Genomic DNA, 22,171 nt, shown 5'->3' with positions numbered 1-22,171 from the left:
CCTGCAAGCTACCCAGGGGTCCACCTCTCTCCCTGGACTTGCAGTATAGGCCCCAGATTGCCTTCTGGCCTTCCAACAAGGGTTCTCTGACCCCAGCAAGCTACCCAGGGGTCCACCCCTCTCCCTGGACTTGCTGTATAGGCCCCAGGATGCCCACTGGCCCTGCACCTAGGGGCCTCTGATTCTAGCAAGCTACCCAGGTGTCCACCTCTCTTCCTGGACTTGCACTATGGGCCCCAGGGTGAACCCTGGCCCTCCACGTAGAGGCCTCTGACCCCAGCAAGATACCCAGGAGTCCATCTCTCTCCCTGGACTTGCAGTATAGGCTCCAGGGTGCCCCCTGGCCCTCAACCTAGGGGACTCTGACCCAAGCAATTCAATTCAATTCAATTCAGCTTTATTTGTATAGCGCTTTTACAATGTAGATTGTGTCAAAGCAGCTTCACATAAATGGTCATAGTAACTGGAACAGTGTGGTTCAGGTTTTAGTGTTTAAGTTCAGTTCAGTTCAGTTTAGCTCAGTTCAGTGTGATTTAATCATTACTGAGAGTTCAAACACTGAAGAGCAAATTCATTGATGCGCAGCTCTACCAATCCTGAACCATGCGAGGCAATGGCGACAGCGGAGAGGGAAAAAAAACTTCACCTGATGGGAGTGAAGAAAAAAAACCTTGAGAGAACCAGACTCAGTTGGGCACGACCATTTTAATTTCTCCGCTGGCCAAAAGTCTTGTGCAGAACTTCATTCGCCGTGGTTTATGCTGGAAGATGGCCTCAATGAAGACTCGTCTGTCCCTGGAGCGTCGCTGGAATCAGACACATGTTCTCCACTCCCCACGACCATCAGCGCAGCAGCAGCTCAGGATATGGCCTGGTCCCGGATATGGAATCCTTGGGATCATCACGTCGCTGGTCTTGGATCCAATCAGTGACTCCGCCTAATCTGAGGACCTCGGGATGAGTATCCCCAGGTGAAAATAGAGAATAAAGAGAATAATTAGCGTAGCTGCTGTTCATAGTGTATATAAGCAAGATGCAGAAGCCAGTGTGGAACCCGCTAGGTGATGCATTGAGTGTATGCTTTACTAAACAGATAGGTCTTTAATCTAGTTTTGAACTGGGAGAGTGTGTCTGAGCCTCGGACGTTACCAGGAAGGCTATTCCAGAGTGTAGGAGCCATGAAAGAGAAGGCTCGACCTCCTTTACTTGATTTTGCTATTCTAGGTACTACTAGAAGCCCTGAATTTTGAGATCTTAAGGAACGAGTTGGTTCGTAGCGAGACAGAAGGTTGGTTAGATAAACAGGAGCTAGATTATTTAGAGCTTTATAGGTGAGAAGTAATATTTTAAATTCAATACGAAATTTAACAGGCAGCCAGTGTAAGGAGGATAAAATTGGGGTTATATGATCATATTTTCTAGACCTGGTCAGAACTCTGGCTGCTGCATTTTGTACTAATTGAAGTTTGTTAATAGAGGATGCTGGGCAGCCAGCAAATAGAGCATTACAGTAATCCAGTCTCGAAGTCATAAAAGCATGGACTAGCTTTTCTGCATCTGAGATGGATAGCATATTTCGTAATTTAGCGATATTTCTCAGATGAAAGAAGGCAGTTTTTGTGACATGGGATATATGGTTTTTAAAAGTTAGATTGCTGTCTAATATGACACCCAAATCTTTTATAGTAGAGCTAAAGCTAACTTTGTATCCCTCTAATTGTAAATTGAGTTGCGAGATCTGCTGTGTGCAAGATTTAGGCCCAATAAGTAATAATTCTGTTTTGTCTGAGTTTAAGAGAAGAAAATTGTTGGTCATCCAGTCTTTGATGTCTTTGATACACTCAGTTAGTTTAGAAAGTTCAGACGTCTCGTCAGGTTTAGTGGAAATATATAATTGAGTATCATCTGCATAGCAGTGAAAGCTGATCCCATGTCTTCTAATAATGTCTCCCAGTGGTAGCATGTAAATTGTAAACAGTAAAGGGCCTAAAACTGATCCTTGAGGCACCCCATACTTTACTGGGCAGATTTGTGAAGGCTGTCCATTAAGATTCACAAACTGGTAGCGGTCAGTTAAGTATGACTTAAACCATTGTAGAGCCTGTCCCTGGACACCTGTAGACTTTAAGCGATTTATGAGGATATTGTGGTCAATGGTATCAAATGCCGCACTAAGATCGAGTAAAACTAATAGGGAGACGCACCCTCGGTCAGCAGCTAAGAGTAAATCGTTGGTTATTTTCACTAAGGCGGTTTCTGTACTGTGGTGAGCCCTGAAACCTGACTGAAACACTTCAAAAATATTGTTCGTCTGCAGATAAGAGCATAATTGAGTGGAAACAACTTTTTCTAGTATTTTAGACATAAATGGAAGATTAGAAATAGGCCTATAGTTAGCTAAGTTGTTGGTGTCTAGTTGCGGTTTCTTAATAATAGGCTTAATAACAGCTAGCTTGTAAGAGTTTGGAACATGGCCTATAGATAAAGAAGAGTTGATAATGTTAAGAAGAGGTTCTCCTATAGCAGGTAGCAGCTCTTTCAGTAATTTTGTTGGAATTGAGTCCAGCATACACGTAGCTGGTTTAGAGCTATTTATAATTTTTACTAACTCTTCATGTTCTATGATTTTGAAGCAGTGTAGGTTATTATTATGATTTAATGAAATATTTACAGGATTTGGAGTATAAGCCGGTGCAGAAAGTTTGGCATCTCCTATTTTCTGTCTAAAGCCTTCTATTTTATTACTGAAAAAATTCATGAAATCATCACTACTAATTTGCGGTGGAGTAGTTTGTTCCAAGGATGACCGATTATTTGCTAATTTAGAGATGGTGTTAAATAAAAATCTAGGATTGTTATGATTATTTTCTATCAGTTTGCGCAGGTGCTCGGTCCTGGCAGATTTTAGAGCCCTCCTATAGCTGGACATACTGTCTTTGTACGCAATTCTAAAGACCTCTAAATTAGTTTTTTTCCATTTACGTTCCAGGGCGCGGGTTGCTGTTTTGAGCGCACGAGTATGACTATTATACCATGGTATAGTTTTAATCTCTCTAGCCTTTTTTAATTTGATGGGTGCCACAGTATTTAGTGTGCTAGTAAAGATGGCATCCATACTGCTGGTTACTACATCAAGATTATTTGAGTTTGCGGGTGCATTACGAAATAGAGAGAGATCAGGTAAGTTATTTATAAATTCATCTTTAGTTGACGGAACAATAGTTCTACTAGGGCGGAGTATTGGAGCGGGTTTGCTGATTTCAGGTAAACATAGCTTATATAGTAAGAGGTAGTGATCTGTAATATCATCACTTTGTGGTAAAATGTCTACGTCAATAACCTCGATTCCATAAGACAGAATTAGATCTAATGTATGCTTTAAGTGATGGGTTGGACCCACAACGTTTTGCTTTATCCCAAGTGAGTGTATTAAATCCATAAACGCGAGTCCTAATGTATCATTAGCGTCATCTATGTGGATGTTAAAGTCACCTACAATTAGCATTTTATCAGTTTTGACTAGTAAGTCAGAAATAAAATCAGAAAATTCTTTTAGAAATTTGACATAGGGTCCTGGGGGTCTATATATGGTGATTAAAGCGAGAGATAACATAGGTTTTTGTATAGTATCTGGAAGCTGAACATTAAGCAATAATACTTCAAAGGAGCTAAACATAAGTCCGTTTCTCTGTTTAATATTAAGGAAATCACTAAAGATTGATGCAACTCCACCACCACGACCAGTTTGACGAGCCTCATGTTTATATAAGAATCCTGGAGGAGTTGCTTCATTTAAGCTAATATAGTCATTTTGTTTCAGCCAGGTTTCAGTGAGACAGAGTGCATTAAGATTGTTTTCTGTTATTATTTCATTAATGATAAGTGCTTTAGGTGCAAGTGACCTGATGTTTAGGAGACCAAGTTTTACGAAATTTGTATTTTCACTTTCTACTGGTTTTTCTGGTTTGATTCTTACTAGATTTTTCCTGGAGCACACAGTAAGTTTATTTCTTAATCTAATAATACGAGGAACAGACACAGTCTCTATAGGATTCGCCAGATATGCGTTACTGATGTTTAAGTGGGGTGAACAAGAGTCTAAGTGGCTATAGTGTGAATTTTGTGAATTTTTACCTGCTAGTCAGATGGTGCGAAGTAGTCTGGAGATGTTGTCCGACAGGAGTTCAGCTCCGGCTCGACTGGGGTGCAGGCCGTCAGGACGGAAGAGCCTAGGACGCTCCCAGAAAAGATTCCAGTTATTAGCAAAGAGCAATTTCTGTTCTTTACACCATGTTATTAGCCACTCATTCAAAGCTAAAAGTCTACTGAACCTTTCATTTCCTCGGCGGTAGGTAGGAAGCGGCCCAGAAACGATGATCTGCGTGGCGGGCGAGGTGCGTCGAACCGTCTCGATCAGGCTCCTGAAGTCCTTCTTCAGGATCTCCGACTGCCGGAGCCCGGTGTCGTTTGTCCCCACGTGGAGGACAACGGCACCAGGGCTCTCGGCAGCGCCCAGGATGGTTGGAATCTGTGTAGAAATATTTCTCACACGGGCACCAGGAAAGCAGAAAGTACGTACTTTATTACCTTTTGAGGAGGCGGCACGGACGTGACGAACGATCGAGTCACCGATGATGGCCACATCGGGACCCGACTCGCGGAGAGGGGAGAAGCGGTTCTCCGTGGAGATCTCGAACACAGGCGGAGACGTTCTGCCCCGGGATCTGGGAAGCACCTTGCGCGGCTGCACCCAGGCGCCGTGGTAGCCGGGTGTCGGCGTGAACGACGCCTGGCTGAGCCGCGCCCCGGGTGCGCTGGGCCTGGACAGAGAAGGACGCGGGGTTGAGGTAGAGGGAATGATGTGGTTGTTATTTCCACGTACCTTAGGTGATGAGACGGCCTTAGCATTAGGTACGACGAGAAGCCGTTCCCGTAGCCGCGACCGTCTTACCACCAGCGCACGGATCTGGGACTCCACTTCTTCCAGCTCCAGCTCCAACGCCTCCATCGATGCTTCTCCTGCACACAAGGACAGAGACGGAAGCGACATTTTACGGGGTAAAGAGCAAAGCCAGTAAGTCAAAAGTGTATGGTTAAAGAGGTCGGTAGCTTTAGCTGACCAGCGGCGCTAGCAGGCTAAAGCTACAAACAACAGGCGGATGCTCGAGGGACAGACCGTTTTTAAAGCAGTTTTGTTTGTATAAATGTATTAAGGGTTTGGTCACCCTAAGTAGGAGAGACAAATACTTAGCGAATGAGGAAGAATTTAATGATTAAGATTTAAATTGCGAGTAAATAGCAAGTCCAAACTTCAAGCACACAGTGTGTGACCGAACGGAGACAGTGACGCCAGTGACGTCACTCGAGCATGCGCAGATCAGAATCAAGCCAGCAAGCAAGCCACCCAGGGGTCCACCTCTCTCCCTGGACTTGCAGTATAGGCCCCAGGGTGCCCCCTGGCCCTCCACCTAGTGGCCTCGGACCCCAGCAAGCTACCCAGGGGTCCACCTCTCTCAATGGACTTGCAGTATAGGCCCCAGAGTGCCCCCTGGCCCTCCACCTAGAAGCATCGTACCCCAGCAAGCTACCCAGGGGTCCAACTCTCTCCCTGGACCTGCAATATAGGTGCCAGGGTGCCCCATGGCCCTCCACCTAGGGGCCTCTGACCCCAGCAAGCTACCCAGGGTCCACCTCTCTCCCTGGACTTGCAGTATAGGCCCCAGGGTGCCCCCTTTCCCTTCACCTAGGAGCTTCTGACCCAAGCAACCAACCCAGGGTTCCACTTCTCTTCCTGGACTTGCAGTATAGGCCCCAGAGTGCTCCCTGGCCCTCCACCAAGGGGCCTCTGACCCCAGCAAGCTAACCAGGGGTTCACCTCTCTTTGTGGACTTGCAGAATAGGCCCCAGGGTGCCCCCTGTCCCTCAACCTAGGGGCCTCTGACCCCTGCAAGCTACCCAGGGGTCCACCTCTCACCCTGGACTTGCAGTATAGGCCCCAGATTGCCTTCTGGCCTTCCATCAAGGGTTCTCTGACCCCAGCAAGCTACCCAGGGGTCCACCCCTCTCCCTGGACTTGCAGTATAGGCCCCAGGATGCCCACTGGCCCTGCACCTAGGGGCCTCTGATTCTAGCAAGCTACCCAGGTGTCCACCTCTCTTCCTGGACTTGCACTATGGGCCCCAGGGTGAACCCTGGCCCTCCACGTAGGGGCTTCTGACCCCAGCAAGCTACCCAGGAGTCCATCTCTCTCCCTGGACTTGCAGTATAGGCTCCAGGGTGCCCCCTGGCCCTCAACCTAGGGGACTCTGACCCAAGCAAGCCACCCAGGTGTCCACCTCTCTTCCTGGACTTGCACTATGGGCCCCAGGGTGAACCCTGGCCCTCCACGTAGGGGCCTCTGACCCCAGCAAGCTACCCAGGAGTCCATCTCTCTCCCTGGACTTGCAGTATAGGCTCCAGGGTGCCCCCTGGCCCTCAACCTAGGGGACTCTGACCCAAGCAAGCCACCCAGGGGTCCACCTCTCTCCCTGGACTTGCAGTATAGGCCCCAGGGTGCCCCCTGGCCCTCCACCTAGTGGCCTCGGACCCCAGCAAGCTACCCAGGGGTCCACCTCTCTCAATGGACTTGCAGTATAGGCCCCAGAGTGCCCCCTGGCCCTCCACCTAGAAGCCTCGTACCCCAGCAAGCTACCCAGGGGTCCAACTCTCTCCCTGGACCTGCAATATAGGCCCCAGGGTGCCCCATGGCCCTCCACCTAGGGGCCTCTGACCCCAGCAAGCTACCCAGGGGTCCACCTCTCTCCCTGGACTTGCAGTATAGGCCCCAGGGTGCCCCCTTTCCCTTCACCTAGGAGCTTCTGACTCAAGCAACCAACCCAGGGTTCCACTTCTCTTCCTGGACTTGCAGTATAGGCCCCAGAGTGCTCCCTGGCCCTCCACCAAGGGGCCTCTGACCCCAGCAAGCTACCCAGGGGTTCACCTCTCTTTGTGGACTTGCAGAAAATGCCCCAGGTTGTCCCCTGTCCCTCAACCTAGGGGCTTCTGACCCCTGCAAGCTACCCAGGGGACCACCTCACTCAATGGACTTGCAGTATAGGCCCCAGGGTGCCTTCTGGCCTTCCAACAAGGGGCCTCTGACCCCAGCAAGCTATCCAGGGGTCCACCTCTCTCCCTGGACTTGAACTACAGACCCCAGGGTGCCCCCTGGCCCTCCACCTAGGGGCCTCTGACAACAACAAGCCACCCAGGGGTCCACCTCTCTCCCTGGACTTGCAGTATAGGCCCAAGGGTGCCCCCTTTCCCTCCACCTAGGGGCCTCTGTCCCCAGCAAGCTACCCAGGGTTCCAGCTCTCTTCCTGGACTTACACTATAGGCCCCAGGGTGAACCCTGGCCCTCCACCTAAGGGCTTCTGACCCCAGCAAGCGACCAAGGGTTCCACCTCTCTTTGTGGACTTGCAGAATAGGCCCCAGGGAGCCCCCTGTCCCTCAAACTAGGGGCCTCTGACCCCTGCAAGCTACCCAGGGGTCCACCTCTCTCCCTGGACTTGTAGCATAGGCCCAAGGGTGCCCTCTTGCCCTCCAACAAGGGGTCTCTGACCCCAGCAAGCTACCCTGGGGTCCACCTCTCTCCCTGGACTTGCAGTATAGGCCCCAGGGTGCCCCCAGGCCCTGCACCTAGGGGCCTCTGACTCCAGCAAGCTACCCAGTGGTCCACCTCTCTCCCTGGACTTGCAGTATAGGCCCCTGGGTGCCCTTTGGCCATCCACCTTGGGGTCTCTGACCCCAGCACGATACCCAGGGGTCCACCTCTCTCCCTGGACTTGCACTACAGGCCCCAGGGTGCCCCCTGGACCTCCATCTAGGGGCCTCTGACCCCAGCAAGCTACCCAGGGGTCCACCTCTCTCCCTGGACTTGCACTATAGGCCCCAGGGTGCCCCCTGGCAATCCACATAGAGGCCTCTGACCCCAGCCAGCTACCCAGGGGTCTACCTCTCTTCCTGGACTTGCAGAAGAGGCCCCAGGGTGCCCCCTGGCCCTCCACCTAGGGCCCTTTGACACCAGCAAGCAATACAGAGGTCCACCTCTTTCCCTGGACTTGCAGTATAGGCCCCAGGGTGCCCCCTGGCCCTCCAACCTGGGTTTTCTGACTCCAGCAAGCTAAGCGGGGGTCAATCTCTCTCCCTGGACTTGCAATATAGGCCATAGGGTGCCCCCTGGCCCTCCACCTATTGGTCTCTGATCCCAGCAAGCTACCCAGTGGTCCACCTCTCTCCCTGGACTTGCAGAGTAGGCTCCAGGTTGCCCCCTTGCCTGGCCCTACACCTAGAGGCCTCGTACCCCTGCAAGCTACCCATGGGACCACCTCTCTCTTTGGACTTGCAATATAGGCCCCAGGAAGCCCCATGGCCCTCCACCTAGGGGCCTCTGACCCCAGCAAGCTACCCAGAGTTCCACCTCTCTCCCTGGACTTGCAGTATAGGCCCCAGGGTGCCCCTGGCTCTCAACCTAGGGGCCTCTTACCCCAGCAAGCTACCCAGGGTACCATCTCTCTCCCTGGACTTGCAGTATAGGCCCCAGAGTGCCCCCTGGCCCTCCACCTAGGGGCCTCTGACCCCAGCAAGCTACCCAGGCGTCCACCTCTCTACGTGGACTTGCAGTATAGGCCCCAGGGTGCCCCCTGGCCCTCAACCTAGGGGCCTCTTACCCCAGCAAGCTACCCAGGGTACCATCTCTCTCCCTGGACTTGCAATATAGGCCCCAGGTTGCCTTCTGGCCTTCCAACAAGGGGCCTCTGACCCCAGCAAGCGACCCAGGGGTCCACCTCTCTCCCTGGACTTGCAATATAGGCCCCAGGGTGCCCCCTGACCCTGCACCTAGGGGCGTCTGACTCCAGCAAGCTACCCAGGCGTCCACCTCTCTTCCTGGACTTGCACTATAGGCCCCAGGGTACCCCCTGTCCCTCCATCTAGAGGCCTCTGACCCCAGCAAGCTACCCAGAGGTCCACCTCTCTCCCTGGACTTGCACTATAGGCCCCAGGGTGCCCCCTGACCCTGCACCTAGGGGCGTCTGACTCCAGCAAGCTACCCAGGCGTCCACCTCTCTTCCTGGACTTGCACTATAGGCCCCAGGGTACCCCCTGTCCCTCCATCTAGAGGCCTCTGACCCCAGCAAGCTACCCAGGGGTCCACCTCTCTCCCTGGACTTGTAGTATAGGCCATAGGGCGCCCCCTGGCCACCCCATGTAGAGGCCTATCAACCCAGCAAGCTACCCAGACGTCCACCTCTCTCCCTGGACTTGCAGTATAGGCCCCAGGGTGCCTTCTGGCCTTCCAACAAGGGGCCTCTGACCCCAGCAAGCTACCCAGGTGTCCACCTCTCTCCCTGGACTTGCAGTATAGGCCCCAGGGTGCCCACTGGCCCTGCTCCTAGGGGCCTCTGACTCTAGCAAGCTACCCAGGGGTCCACCTCTCTCCCTGGACTTGCAGTATAGGCCCCAGTGTTACCCCTTTCCCTCAACATTAGGGCCTCTAACCCCAGCAAGCTACCGAGGGGTCCACCTCTCTCCCTGGACTTGCAGTTAAGGCCCCAGGGTTGCCCCCTTGCCCTCCACCTAGGGGTCTCTGACTCCAGCAAGCTACTCAGGGGTCCACCTCTCTCCCTAGACTTGAAGTATAAACCCCAAGGTGCCCCCTGGCCCTCCACCTAGGGGCCTCTGACCCCAGCAAGCTACCCAAGGGTCCACCTCTCTCCCTGGACTTGCAGTATAGGCCGCAGGGTTACCCCTTTCCCTCCTCCTAGGGGCCTCTGACCCCAGCAAGCGACCCAGGGGTCCACTTCTCTCACTGGACTTGCAGTATAGGCCCCAGGGTGACCTCTTTCCCTCAACCTAGGGGCCTCTGACCCCAGCAAGCTACCCAGGGGTCCACCTCTCTCCCTGGACTTGCAGTATAGGCCCCAGATTGCCTTCTGGCCTTCCAACAAGGGGCCTCTGACCCCAGCAAGCTACCCAGGGGTCCACCTCTCTCTGGACTTGAACTACAGACCCCAGGGTGCCCACTGGCCCTGCACCTAGGGGCCTCTGACTCTAGCAAGCTACCCATCTGTCCACCTCTCTTCCTGGACTTGCACTATAGACCCCAGGTAGCCCCCTAACCTTCAACCTAGGGGCCTCTGACCCCTGCAAGCTACCCAGGGGACCACCTCTCTCCCTGGACTTGCAGTATAGGCCCCAGGGTGCCTTCTGGCCTTCCAACAAGGGGCCTCTGACCCCAGCAAGCTACCCAGGAGTCCACCTCTCTCCCTGGACTTGCAGTATAGGCCCCAGGGTGCCCACTGGCCCTGCACCTAGGGGCCCCTGACTCTAGCAAGCTACCCAGGTGTCCACCTCTCTTCCTGGACTTACACTATAGGCCCCAGAATGCTCCCTGGCCCTCCACTTAGGGGCCTCTGACCCCAGCAAGCTACCCAGGGGTCCACCTCTCTTTGTGGACTTGCAGAATAGGCCCCAGGGTGCCCCCTGTCCCTCCACCTCGGGGCCTCTGACCCCTGCAAGCTACCCAGGTGACCACGTCTCTCCCTGGACTTGCAGTATAGACCCCAGGGTGCCTTCTGGCCTACCAACAAGGGGCCTCTGACCCCAGCAAGCTACCCAGGGGTCCACCTCTCTCCCTTGACTTGCAGTATAGGCCCCAGGGTGCCCACTGGCCCTGCACCCAGGGGCCTCTGACTCTAGCAAGCTACCCAGGTGTCCACCTCTCTTCCTGGACTTGCACTATAGGCCCCAGGGTAGTACTGGCCCTCCACATAGGGGCCTCTGACCCCAGCAAGCTACCCAGGGGTCCACCTCTCTCCCTGGACTTGCAATATAGGCCCCAGGGTTCCCCCTGGCACTCCACTTAGGGAACTCTGACCCCAGCAAGCTACTCAGGGGTCCACCTCTCTCTGTGGACTTGCAGAATAGGCCCCAGGGTTCCCCCTGTCCCTCAACCTAGGGGCCTCTGACCCCTGCAAGCTACCCAGGGGACCACCTCTCTCCCTGGACTTGCAGTAAAGGCCCCAGGGTGCCTTCTGGCCTTCCAACAAGGGGTATCTGACCCCAGCAAGCTACCCAGTTGTCAACCTCTCTCCCTGGATTTGCAGTATAGTCCCCAGGGTGCCCACTGGCCCTGCACCTAGGGGCCTCTGACTCTAGCAAGCTACCCAGGTGTCCACTTCTCTTCCTGCACTTGCACTATAGGCCCCAGGGTAGTCCTGGCCCTCCACCTAGGGGCCTCTGACAACAGCAAGCCACCCAGGGGTCCACCTCTCTCCCTGGACTTGCAGTATAGGCCCAAGGGTGCCCCCTTTCCCTCCAACTAGGGGCCTCTGACCCCAGCAAGCTACCCAGGGGTCCACCTCTCTCAATGGACTTGCAGCATAGGCCCAAGGGTGCCTCCTTGCCCTCCAACAAGGGGTCTTTGACAGCAGCAAGCTACCCTTGGGTCCACCTCTCTCCCTGGACTTGCAGTATAGGCCCCAGGGTGCCCCCAGGGCCTGCACCTAGGGGCCTCTGACTCCAGCCAGCTACCCAGTGGTCCACCTCTCTCCTTGGACTTGCAGTATAGGACCCAGGGTGCCCCTAGCCCTCCACCTAAGGGCCTCTGACCCCTGAAAGCTACCCACGGGTCCAACTCTCTCCCTGGACTTGCAGTATATGCTCCAGGGTGCCACTTGGCCCTCCACCTAGGGGCCTCTAACTAAAGCAAGCTACCCAGGGGTCCACCTCTCTCCCTGGACTTACAGTATAGGCCCCAGGGCGCCCCTTGGCCCTCAATCTTGTGGTCTCTGACATCAGCAAACTACCCAGGGGTCCACCTCTCTCCCTGGACATGCAATATAGGCCCCAGGGTGCCCCCAGGCCCTGCACCTAGGGGCCTCTGACCCCAGCAAGCAACCCAGGGGTCCACCTCTCTCCCTCGACTTGCAATATAGGCCCCAGGGTTCGCCCAGGCCCTGCACCTAAGGGCCTCTGACTCCAGCAAACTAACCAGGGGTCCATCTCTCCCTGGACTTGCAGTATAGGCCCCAAGGTGACCCTAGCCCTCCACCTGAGGGCCTCTGACCCCAGCAAGCTACCCAGGGGTCCACCTCTCTCCCTGGACTTGCAGTATAGGCCCCAGGGTGCCCCCTGGCCCTCCACCTAGTTGCCTCTGACCTCAGCAAGCTACCTAGGGGTCCACCTCTCTCAATGGACTTGCAGTATAGGCCCCAGAGTGCCCCCTGGCCCTCCACCTAGAGGCCTCGCACCCCAGCAAGCTACCCAGGGGTCCAACTCTCTCCCTGGACTTGCAATATAGGCCCCAGGGCGCCCCATGGCCCTCCACCTAGGGGCCTATGACCCCAGCAAGTTACCCAGGGGTCCACCTCTCTCCCTGGACTTGCAGTATAGGCCCCAGGGTGCCCCCTTTCCCTTCACCTAGGGGCTTCCTACCCAAGCAAGCGACCCAGGGTTCCACCTCTCTCCCTGGACTTGCAGTACAGGCCCCAGGGTGCCTTCTGACCTTCCAACAAGTGGCATCTGACCCCAGCAAGTTACATATGGGTCCACCTCTCTCCCTGGACTTGCAGTATAGGCCCCAGGGTGCCCACTGGCCCTGCAGCTAGGGGCCTCTGACACTCGCAAGCTACCCAGCTGTCCACCTCTCTTCCTGGACTTGCACTATAAGCCCCAGGGTAGTCCTGGCCCTCAACCTAGGGGCCTCTGACCCCAGCAAGCTACCCAGGGGACCACCTCTCTCCTTGGACTTGCAGTATAGGCCCCAGGGTGCCTTCCTGCCTTCCAACAAGGGGCATCTGACACCAGCAAGCTACCCAGGGGTCCACCTCTCTCCCTGGATTTGCAGTATAGGGCCCAGGGTTGCCACTGGCCCTGCACCTAGGGGCCTCTGACTCTAGCAAGCTACCCAGGTGTACACCTCTCTTCCTGGACTTGCACTATAGGCCCCAGGGTAGTCCTGGCCCTCCACCTAGGGGCCTCTGACCCCAGCAAGCTACCCAGGGGTTCACCTCTTTCCCTGGACTTGAACTATAATCCCCAGGGTGCCCCCTGGCCCTCCACCTAGGGGCCTCTGACAACAGCAAGCCACCCAGGGGTCCACCTCTCTCCCTGGACTTGCAGTATACGCCCAAGGGTGCCCCCTTTCCCTCCACCTAGGGGCCTCTGACCCCAGCAAGCTACCCAGGGGTCCACCTCTCTCCCTGGACTTGCAGCATAGGCCCAAGGGTGCCCCCTTGCCCTCCAACAAGGGGTCTTTGACCGCAGCAAGCTACCCTGTGGTCTACCTCTCTCCCTGGACTTGCAGTATATACCCCAGGGTGCCCCCAGGCCCTTCACCTAGGTTCCTCTAACTCCAGCAAGCTACCCAGTGGTCCACCTCTCTCCTTAGACTTGCAGTATAGGCCCCAGGGTGCCCCCTTGCCCTCCAACAAGGGGTCTTTGACCGCAGCAAGCTACCCTGGGGTCCACCTCGCTCCCTGGACTTGCAGTATAGGCCCCAGGGTGCCCCCAGGCCCTGCACCTAGGGGCCTCTGACTCCAGCCAGCTACCCAGTGGTCCACCTCTCTCCTTGGACTTGCAGTATAGGCCCCAGGGTGACCCTAGCCCTCCACCTAAGGGCCTCTGACCCCTGAAAGCTACCCAGGGTTCCAGCTCTCTCCCTGGACTTGCACTATAGGTTCCAGTTTGCCCCCTGGCCCTCCACCTAGGGGCCTCTGACCCCAGCAAGCTACCCACGGGTCCAAACCTCTCCCTGGACTTGCAATATATGCTCCATCGTGCCCCCTGGCCCTCCACCTAGGGGCCTCTAACTAAAGCAAGCTACGCAGGGGTCCACCTCTCTCCCTGGACTTGCAGTATAGGCCCCAGGGTGCCCCTTGGCCCTCAATCTTGTGGTCTCTGACATAAGCAAACTACCCAGGGGTCCACCTCTCTCCCTGGACTTGCAGTTTAGGCCCCAGGGTGCCCCCAGGCCCTGCACCTAGGGGCCTCTGACCCCAGCAAGCAACCCAGGGGTCCACCTCTCTCCCTGGACTTGCAGTATAGGCCCCAGTGTGCCCCCAGGCCATTCACCTAAGGGCCTCTGACTCCAGCAAACTACCCAGGGGTCCATTTCTCCCTGGACTTGCAGTATAGGCCCCAAGGTGCCCCTAACCCTCCACCTGAGGGCCTCTGACCCCAGCAAGCTACCCAGGGGTCCACCTCTCTCCCTGGACTTGCAGTATAGGCCCCAGGGTGCCCCCTGGCCCTCCACCTAGTGGCCTCTGACCCCAGCAAGCTACCTAGGGGTCCACCTCTCTCAATGGACTTGCAGTATAGGCCCCAGAGTGCCCCCTGGCCCTCCACCTAGAGGCCTCATACCCCAGCAAGCTACCCAGGGGTCCAACTTTCTCCCTGGACTTGCAATATAGGCCCCAGGGCGCCCCATGGCCCTCCACCTAGGGGCCTATGACCCCAGCAAGCTACCCAGGGGTCCACCTCTCCCTGGACTTGCAGTATAAGCCCCAGGGTGCCCCCTTTACCTTCACCTAGGGGCTTTAGACCCTAGCAAGCGACCCAGGGTTCCACCTCTCTCCCTGGACTTGCAGTATAGGCCCCAGAGTGCTCCCTGGCCCTCCACCTAGGGGCCTCTGACCCCAGCAAGCTACCCAGGGGTCCACCTCTCTTTGTGGACTTGCAGAATAGGCCCCAGGGTGTCCCCTGTCCCTCAACCTCGGGGCCTCTGACCCCTGCAAGCTACCCAGGGGACCACCTCTCTCCCTGGACTTGCAGTATAGACCCCAGGGTGCCTACTGGCCTTCCAACAAGGGGCATCTGACCCCAGCAAGCTACCCAGGGGTCCACCTCTCTCCCTGGATTTGCAGTATAGGCCCCAGGGTGCCCACTGGCCCTGCACCTAGGGGCCTCTGACTCTAGCAAGCTACCCAGGTGTCTACCTCTCTTCCTGGACTTGCACTATAGGCCCCAGGGTAGTCCTGGCCCTCCACCTAGGGGCATCTGACCCCAGCAAGCTACCCAGGGGTCCACCTCTCTCCCTGGACTTGAACTATAATCCCCAGGGTGCCCCCTGGCCCTCCACATAGGGGCCTCTGACAACAGCAAGCCACCCTGGGGTCCACCTCTCTCCCTGGACTTGCAGTATAGGCCCAAGGGTGCCCCCTTTCCCTCCACCTAGGGGCCTCTGACCCCAGCAAGCTACCCAGGGGTCCACCTCTCTCCCTGGACTTGCAGCATAGGCCCAAGGGTGCCCCCTTGCCCTCCAACAAGGGGTCTTTGACCGCAGCAAGCTACCCTGGGGTCCACCTCTCTCCCTGGACTTGCACTATAGGCCCCAGGGTGCCCCCAGGCCCTGCACCTAGGGGCCTCTGACTCCAGCAAGCTACCCAGTGGTCCACCTCTCTCCTTAGACTTGCGGTATAGGCCCCAGGGTGCCCCTAGCCCTCCACATAAGGGCCTCTGACCCCAGAAAGCTACCCAGGGGTCCAACTCTCTCCCTGGAATTGCAGTATATGCTCCAGGGTGCCCCTTGGCCCTCCACCTAGGGGCCTCTAACTAAAGCAAGCTACCCAGGGGTCCACCTCTCTCCATGGACTTGCAGTATAACCCCCAGGGTGCCCCAGGCCCTGCACCTATGGGCCTCTGACCCAAACAAGCTACACCGGAGTCCACCTCTCTCCCTGGACTTGCAGTATAGGCCCAAGGGTGCCCCCTTTCCTTCCACCTAGGGGCTTCTGATCCCAGCAAGCTACCCAGGGGTCCAACTCTCTCCCTGGACTTGCAGTATAGGCCCCAGGGTGCTCCCTGGCCCTCCACCTAGTGGCCTCTGACCCCAGCAAGCTACCTAGGGGTCCACCTCTTTCAATGGACTTGCAATATAGGCCCCAGGGTGCCCCCTGGACCTCCACCTAGGGGCCTCGCACCCCAGCAAGCTACCCAGGGGTCCAACTCTCTCCCTGGACTTGCAATATAGGCCCCAGGGTGCCCCATGGCCCTCCACCTAGGGGCCTCTGACCCCAGCAAGCTACCCAGGGGTCCACCTCTCTCCCTGTACTTGAACTATAATCCCCAGGGTGCCCCCTGGCCCTCCACCTAGGGGCCTCTGACAACAACAAGCCACCCTGGGGTCCACCTCTCTCCCTGGACTTGCAGCATAGGCCCAAGGGTGCCCCCTTGCCCTCCAACAAGGGGTCTTTGACCGCAGCAAGCTACCCTGGGGTCAACCTCTCTCCCTGGACTTGCAGTATAGGCCCCAGGGTGCCCCCAGGCCCTGCACCTAGGGGCCTCTGACTCCAGCAAGCTACCCAGTGGTCCACCTCTCTCCTTAGACTTGCAGTATAGGCCCCAGGGTGCCCCTAGCCCTCCACCTAAGGGCCTCTGACCCCAGAAAGCTACCCAGGGTTCCACCTTTCTCCCTGGACTTGCTCTATAGGTTCCAGTTTGCCCCCTGGCTCTCCACCTAGGGGCCTCTGACCCCAGCAAGCTACCTAGGGGTCCACCTCTTTCAATGGACTTGCAATATAGGCCCCAGGGTGCCCCCTGGACCTCCACCTAGGGGCCTCGCACCCCAGCAAGCTACCCAGGGGTCCAACTCTCTCCCTGGACTTGCAATATAGGCCCCAGGGTGCCCCTAGCCCTCCACTTGAGGGCCTCTGACCCAAGCAAGCTACACCGGAGTCCACCTCTCTCCCTGGACTTGCAGTATAGGCCCCAGGGTGCCCCCTTTCCCTTCACCTAGGGGCTTCCTACCCAAGCAAGCAACCCAGGGTTCCACCTCTCTCCCTGGACTTGCAGTACAGGCCCCAGGGTGCCTACTGGCCTTCCAACAAGGGCATCTGACCCCAGCAAGCTACCCAGGGGTCCACCTCTCTCCCTGGACTTGCAGTATAGGCCCCAGGGTGCCCACTGGCCCTGCACCTAGGGGCCTCTGACTCTCGCAAGCTACCCAGGTGTCCACCTCTCTTCCTGGACTTGCACTATAGGCCCCAGGGTAGTCCTGGCCCTCCACCTAGGGGCCTCTGACCCCAGCAAGCTACCCAGGGGTCCACCTCTCTCCCTGGACTTGAACTATAAACCCCAGGGTGCCCCCTGGCACTCCACTTAGGGGCCTCTGACCCCAGCAAGCTACCCAGGGGTCCACCTCTCTCTGTGGACTTGCAGAATAGGCCCCAGGGCAGGGTGCCCCCTGTCCCTCAACCTAGGGGCTTCTGACCCCTGCAAGCTACCCAGGGGACCACCTTTCTCCCTGTACTTGAACTATAATCCCCAGGGTGCCCCCTGGCCCTCCACCTAGGGGCCTCTGACAACAACAAGCCACCCTGGGGTCCACCTCTCTCCCTGGACTTGCAGCATAGGCCCAAGGGTTGCCACTGGCCCTGCACCTAGGGTTCTCTCACTCTAGCAAGCTACCCAGGTGTCCACCTCTCTTCATGGACTTGCACTATAGGCCTTAGGGTAGTCCTGGCCCTCCACCTAGGGGCCTCTGACCCCAGCAAGCTACCCAGGGGTCCACCTCTCTCCCTGGACTTGAACTATAATCCCCAGGGTGCCCCCTGGCCCTCCACCTAGGGGCCTCTGACAACAGCAAGCCACCCAGGGGTCAACCTCTCTCCCTGGACTTGCAGTATAGGCCCAAGGGTGCCCCCTTTCCCTCCACCTAGGGGCCTCTGACCCCAGCAAGCTACCCAGGGGTCCACCTCTATCCCTGGACATGCAGCATAGGCCCAAGGGTGCCCCTAGCCCTCCACCTAGGGGCCTCTGACCCTAGCAAGCTACCCACGGGTCCAACTCTCTCCCTGGACTTGCAGTATATGCTCCAGGGTGCCCCCTGGCCCTCCACCTAGGGGCCTCTAAATAAACCAAGCTACCCAATTGTCCACCTCTCTCCCTGGCCTTGCTGTATAGGCGCCAGGGTGCCCCTTGGCCCTCAATCTAGTGGTCTCTGACCCCAGCAAGCAACCCAGGGGTCCACCTCTCTCCCTGGACTTGCAGTATAGGCCCCAGGGTGCCCCCAGGCCCTGCACCTAAGGGCCTCTGACTCCAGCAAGCTACCCAGGGGTCCACCTCTCTCCCTGGACTTGCAGTATAGGCCCCAGGGTGCCCCTAGCCCTCCACCTGAGGGCCTCTGCCCCCAGCAAGCTACACAGGAGTCCACCTCTCTCCCTGGACTTGCACTATAGGTTCCAGGGTGCCCACTGGCCCTCCACCTAGGGGCCTCTGACCCCAGCAAGCTACCCAGATGTCCAACTCTCTCCCTGGACTTGCTGTAAAGGCCCAAGGGTTGCCCCCTTGCCCTCCACCTAGGGGTCTCTGACCCCAGCAAGCTACCCAGGGGTCCACCTCTCTCCCTGGACTTGTAGTATAGAACCCAAGGTGCCCCCTGGCCCTCCACCTAGGGGATTCTAACTAAAGCAAGCTACCCAGGGTTCCACCTCTCTCCCTGGATTTGCAGTATAGGCCCCAGGGTGCCCCCTGGCCCTCGACCTAGGGGTCTCTGACCCCAGCAAGCTACCCAAGGGTCCACCTCTCTCCCTGGACTCTCAGTATAGGCCCCAGGGTGCCCCTTGCCCAACCAACTAGGGGCCTCTGACCCCAGCAAGCGACCCAGGGGTCCACCTCTCTCCCTGGACTTGCAGTATAGGCCCCAGGGTGCCCCCTGGCCCTCCACCTAGGGGACTCTGACTCCTGCAAGCTACCCAGTGGTTCACTTCACTCCTTGGGCTTGCAGTATAGGCCCAAGGGTGCCACTTTGCCTCCACCTAGGGGCCTCTGACCCAAGCAAGCGACCCAGGGGTCCACCTCTCTCCCTGGAATTGCAGTAAAGGCCCAAGGGTTGCCCCTTGCCCTCCAACAAGGGGTCTCTGTCCCCAGCAAGCTACCCAGGGGTCCACCTCCCTCCCTGGACATGCAGTATAGGCCCCAGGTTGGCCCCAAGCACTGCACCTAGGAGCCTCTGACTCCAGCAAGCTACCCAGGTGTCCACCTCTCTCCTTGGACTTGTAGTATAGGCCCCAGGTTGCCCCTAGCCCTCCACCTAAGGGCCTCTGACCCTAGAAAGCTACCCAGGGGTTCACCTCTCTCCCTGGACTTGCACTATAGGTTCCAGGGTGCCCCCTGGCCCTCCACCTAGGGGCCTCTGACGCCATCAAGCTACCCATGGGTCCAACTCTCTCTCTTGACTTGCATTATATGCTCCAGGGTGCCCCTTGGCCCTCCACCTAGGGGCCTCTGACCCTAGCAAGCTACCCAGGGGTCCACCTCTCTCCCTGGACTTGCAAATAAGGCCTCTGGGTTGCCCCCTTGCCCTCCACCTAGGGGTCTCTGACCCCAGCAAGCTACCCAGGGGTCCACCTCTCTCCTTGGACTTGCAGAATAGACCCCAAGGTGTCCCCTGGCCCTCCACCTAGGGGCCTCTGACCCCAGCAAGCTACCCAGGAGTCCACCTCACTTCCTGGACTTGCAGTATAGGCCCATGGGTGCCCCCTGGCCCTCCACGTAGGGGCCGCTGACCCCAGCAAGTTACCCAGGGGTCCACCTCTCTCCCTGGACTTGCAGTATAGGCCCCTGGGTGCCTATTGGCCATCCACCTTGGGGTCTCTGACCCCAGCAAGATACCCAGGGGTCCACCTCTCTCCCTGGACTTGCACTATAGGCCCCAGGGTGCCCCCTGGCAATCCACCTAGAGGCTTCTGACCCCAGCCAGCTACCCAGGGGTCTACCTCTCTCCCTGGACTTGCAGAAGAGGCCCCAGGGTGCCCCCTGGCCCTCCACCTAGGGGCCTTTGACACCAGCAAGCTATACAGAGGTCCACCTCTTTCCCTGGACTTGCAGTATAGGCCCCAGGGTGCCCCCTGGCCCTCCACCTAGGGTTTTCTGACTACAGCAAGCTAAGCGGGGGTCCACCTCTCTCCCTGGACTTGCAATATAGGCCACAGGGTGCCCACTGGCTCTCCGCCTATTGGTCTCTGATCCCATAAAGCTACCCAGTGGTCCACCTCTCTCCCTGGACTTGCAGTGTAGGCTCCAGGTTGCCCCCTTGCCTGGCCCTCCACCTAGAGGCCTCGTACCCCAGCAAGCTACCCATGGGACCACCTCTCTCCTTGGACTTGCAATATAGGCCCCAGGAAGCCCCATGGCCCTCCACCTAGGGGCCTCTGACCCCAGCAAGCTACCCAGGGGTCCACCTCTCTCCCTGTACTTGCAGTATAGGCCCCAGGGTGCCCCCTTTCCCTCCACCTAGGGGCCTCTGACCCCAGCAAACGACCCAGATTTCCACCTCTCTCCCTGGACTTGCAGTATAGGCCCCAGAGTGCCCCCTGGCCCTCCACCTAGGGGCCTCTGACCCCAGCAAGTTACCCAGGGGTCCACCTCTCTCCCTGGAATTGCAGTATAGGCCCCTGGGTGCCCATTGGCCATCCACCTAGGGGTCTCTGACCCCAGCAAGATACCCAGGGGTCCACCTCTCTCCCTGGACTTGCACTACAGGCCCCAGGGTGCCCCCTGGTCCTCCATCTAGGGGCCTCTGACCCCAGCAAGCTACCCAGGGGTCCACCTCTCTCCCTGGACTTGAAGTATAGGCCCCAGGGTGCCCCCTGGCAATCCACCTAGAGGCCTCTGACCCCAGCCAGCTACCCAGGGGTCTACCTCTCTCCCTGGACTTGCAGAAGAGGCCCCAGGGTGCCCCCTGGCCCTCCACCTAGGGGCCTTTGACACCAGCAAGCTATACAGAGGTCCACCTCTTTCCCTGGACATGCAGTATAGGCCCCTGGGTGCCCCCTGGCCCTCCACCTAGGGTTTTTTGACTCCAGCAAGCTAAGCGGGGGTCCACCTCTCTCCCTGGACTTGCAATATAGGCCACAGGGTGCCCCCTGGCCCTCCGCCTATTGGTCTGTGATCCCAGCAAGCTACCCAGTGGTCCACCTCTCTCACTGGACTTGCAGTGTAGGCTCCAGGTTGCCCCCTTGCCTGGCCCTCCACCTAGAGGCCTCGTACCCCCGCAAGCTACCCATGGGACCACCTCTCTCCATGGACTTGCAATATAGGCCCCAGGAAGTCCCATGGCCCTCCACCTAGGGGCCTCTGACACCAGCAAGCTACCCAGGGGTCCACCTCTCTCCCTGTACTTGCAGTGTAGGCCCCAGGGTGCCCCCTTTCCCTCCACCTAGGGGCCTCTGACCCCAGCAAACCACCCAGAGTTCCACCTCTCTCCCTGGACTTGCAGTATAGGCCCCAGAGTGCCCCCTGGCCCTCCACCTAGGGGCCTCTGACCCCAGCATGCTACCCAGGGGTCCACCTCTCTCCGTGGACTTGCAGTATAGGCCCCAGGGTGCCCCTGGCTCTCAACCTAGGGGCCTCTTACCCCAGCAAGCTACCCAGGGTACCATCTCTCTCCCTGGACTTGCAGTATAGGCCCCAGAGTGCCCCCTGGCCCTCCACCTAGGGGCCTCTGACCCCAGCAAGCTACCCAGGCGTCCACCTCTCTCCGTGGACTTGCAGTATAGGCCCCAGGGTGCCCCCTTTCCCTCAACCTAGGGGATCCTTACCCCAGCAAGCTACCCAGGGTACCATCTCTCTCCCTGGACTTGCAATATAGGCCCCAGGGTGCCTTCTGGCCTTCCAACAAGGGGCCTCTGACCCCAGCAAGCGACCCAGGGGTCCACCTCTCTCCCTGGACTTGCAGTATAGGCCCCAGGGTGCCCCCTGACCCTGCACCTAGGGGCGTCTGACTCCAGCAAGCTACCCAGGGGTCCACCTCTCTTCCTGGACATGCACTATAGGCCCCAGGGTACCCCCTGTCCCTCCATCTAGAGGCCTCTGACCCCAGCAAGCTACCCAGAGGTCCACCTCTCTCCCTGGACTTGCACTTTAGGCCCCAGGTTGCCCCTTTGCCCTCCACCTATGGGCCTCTGACCCCAGCAAGCTACCCAGGGGTACACCTCTCTCCCTGGACTTGTAGTATAGGCCATAGGGCGCCCCCCGGCCACCCCACATAGAGGCCTATCACCCCAGCAAGCTACTTAGACGTCCACCTCTCTCCCTGGACTTGCAGTATAGGCCCCAGGGTGCCTTCTGGCCTTCCAACAAGAAGCCTCTGACCCCAGCAAGCTACCCAGGTGTCCACCTCTCTCCCTGGACTTG

At 57.6% G+C, this 22,171-nt stretch overlaps 1 protein-coding gene across 15 annotated transcripts; it reads right to left on the bottom strand.

Annotated features, from left to right (window-relative positions):
• Positions 1-372: 372 nt before the first annotated feature.
• Positions 373-5,360, bottom strand: LOC141377199 (uncharacterized). Of its 15 annotated transcripts, none has more exons than XM_073921024.1 (4): positions 5,177-5,360; positions 4,883-5,019; positions 4,135-4,820; positions 373-951 (listed from the first exon to the last, which is right to left on the bottom strand). In XM_073921024.1, exons 2-3 carry the CDS (start codon positions 4,906-4,908, stop codon positions 4,142-4,144), a joined length of 705 nt encoding a protein of 234 aa, XP_073777125.1. In that variant the 5' UTR covers positions 4,909-5,019; positions 5,177-5,360; the 3' UTR covers positions 373-951; positions 4,135-4,141. The 15 variants fall into 15 exon arrangements, with proteins under 15 accessions (XP_073777125.1, XP_073777119.1, XP_073777118.1 ...); XM_073921022.1 differs by having other exon boundaries at positions 375-943; positions 4,135-4,229; positions 4,332-5,019; XM_073921018.1 differs by having other exon boundaries at positions 4,135-5,019.
• Positions 5,361-22,171: the final 16,811 nt, after the last annotated feature.

Source organism: Danio rerio, chromosome 13 (genome assembly GCF_049306965.1).
Source record: "Danio rerio strain Tuebingen ecotype United States chromosome 13, GRCz12tu, whole genome shotgun sequence".
Lineage (NCBI taxonomy): Eukaryota > Metazoa > Chordata > Actinopteri > Cypriniformes > Danionidae > Danio > Danio rerio.
Note: the sequence above shows the minus strand (reverse complement) of the source record. Positions and strands in the feature narration are given on the sequence as shown.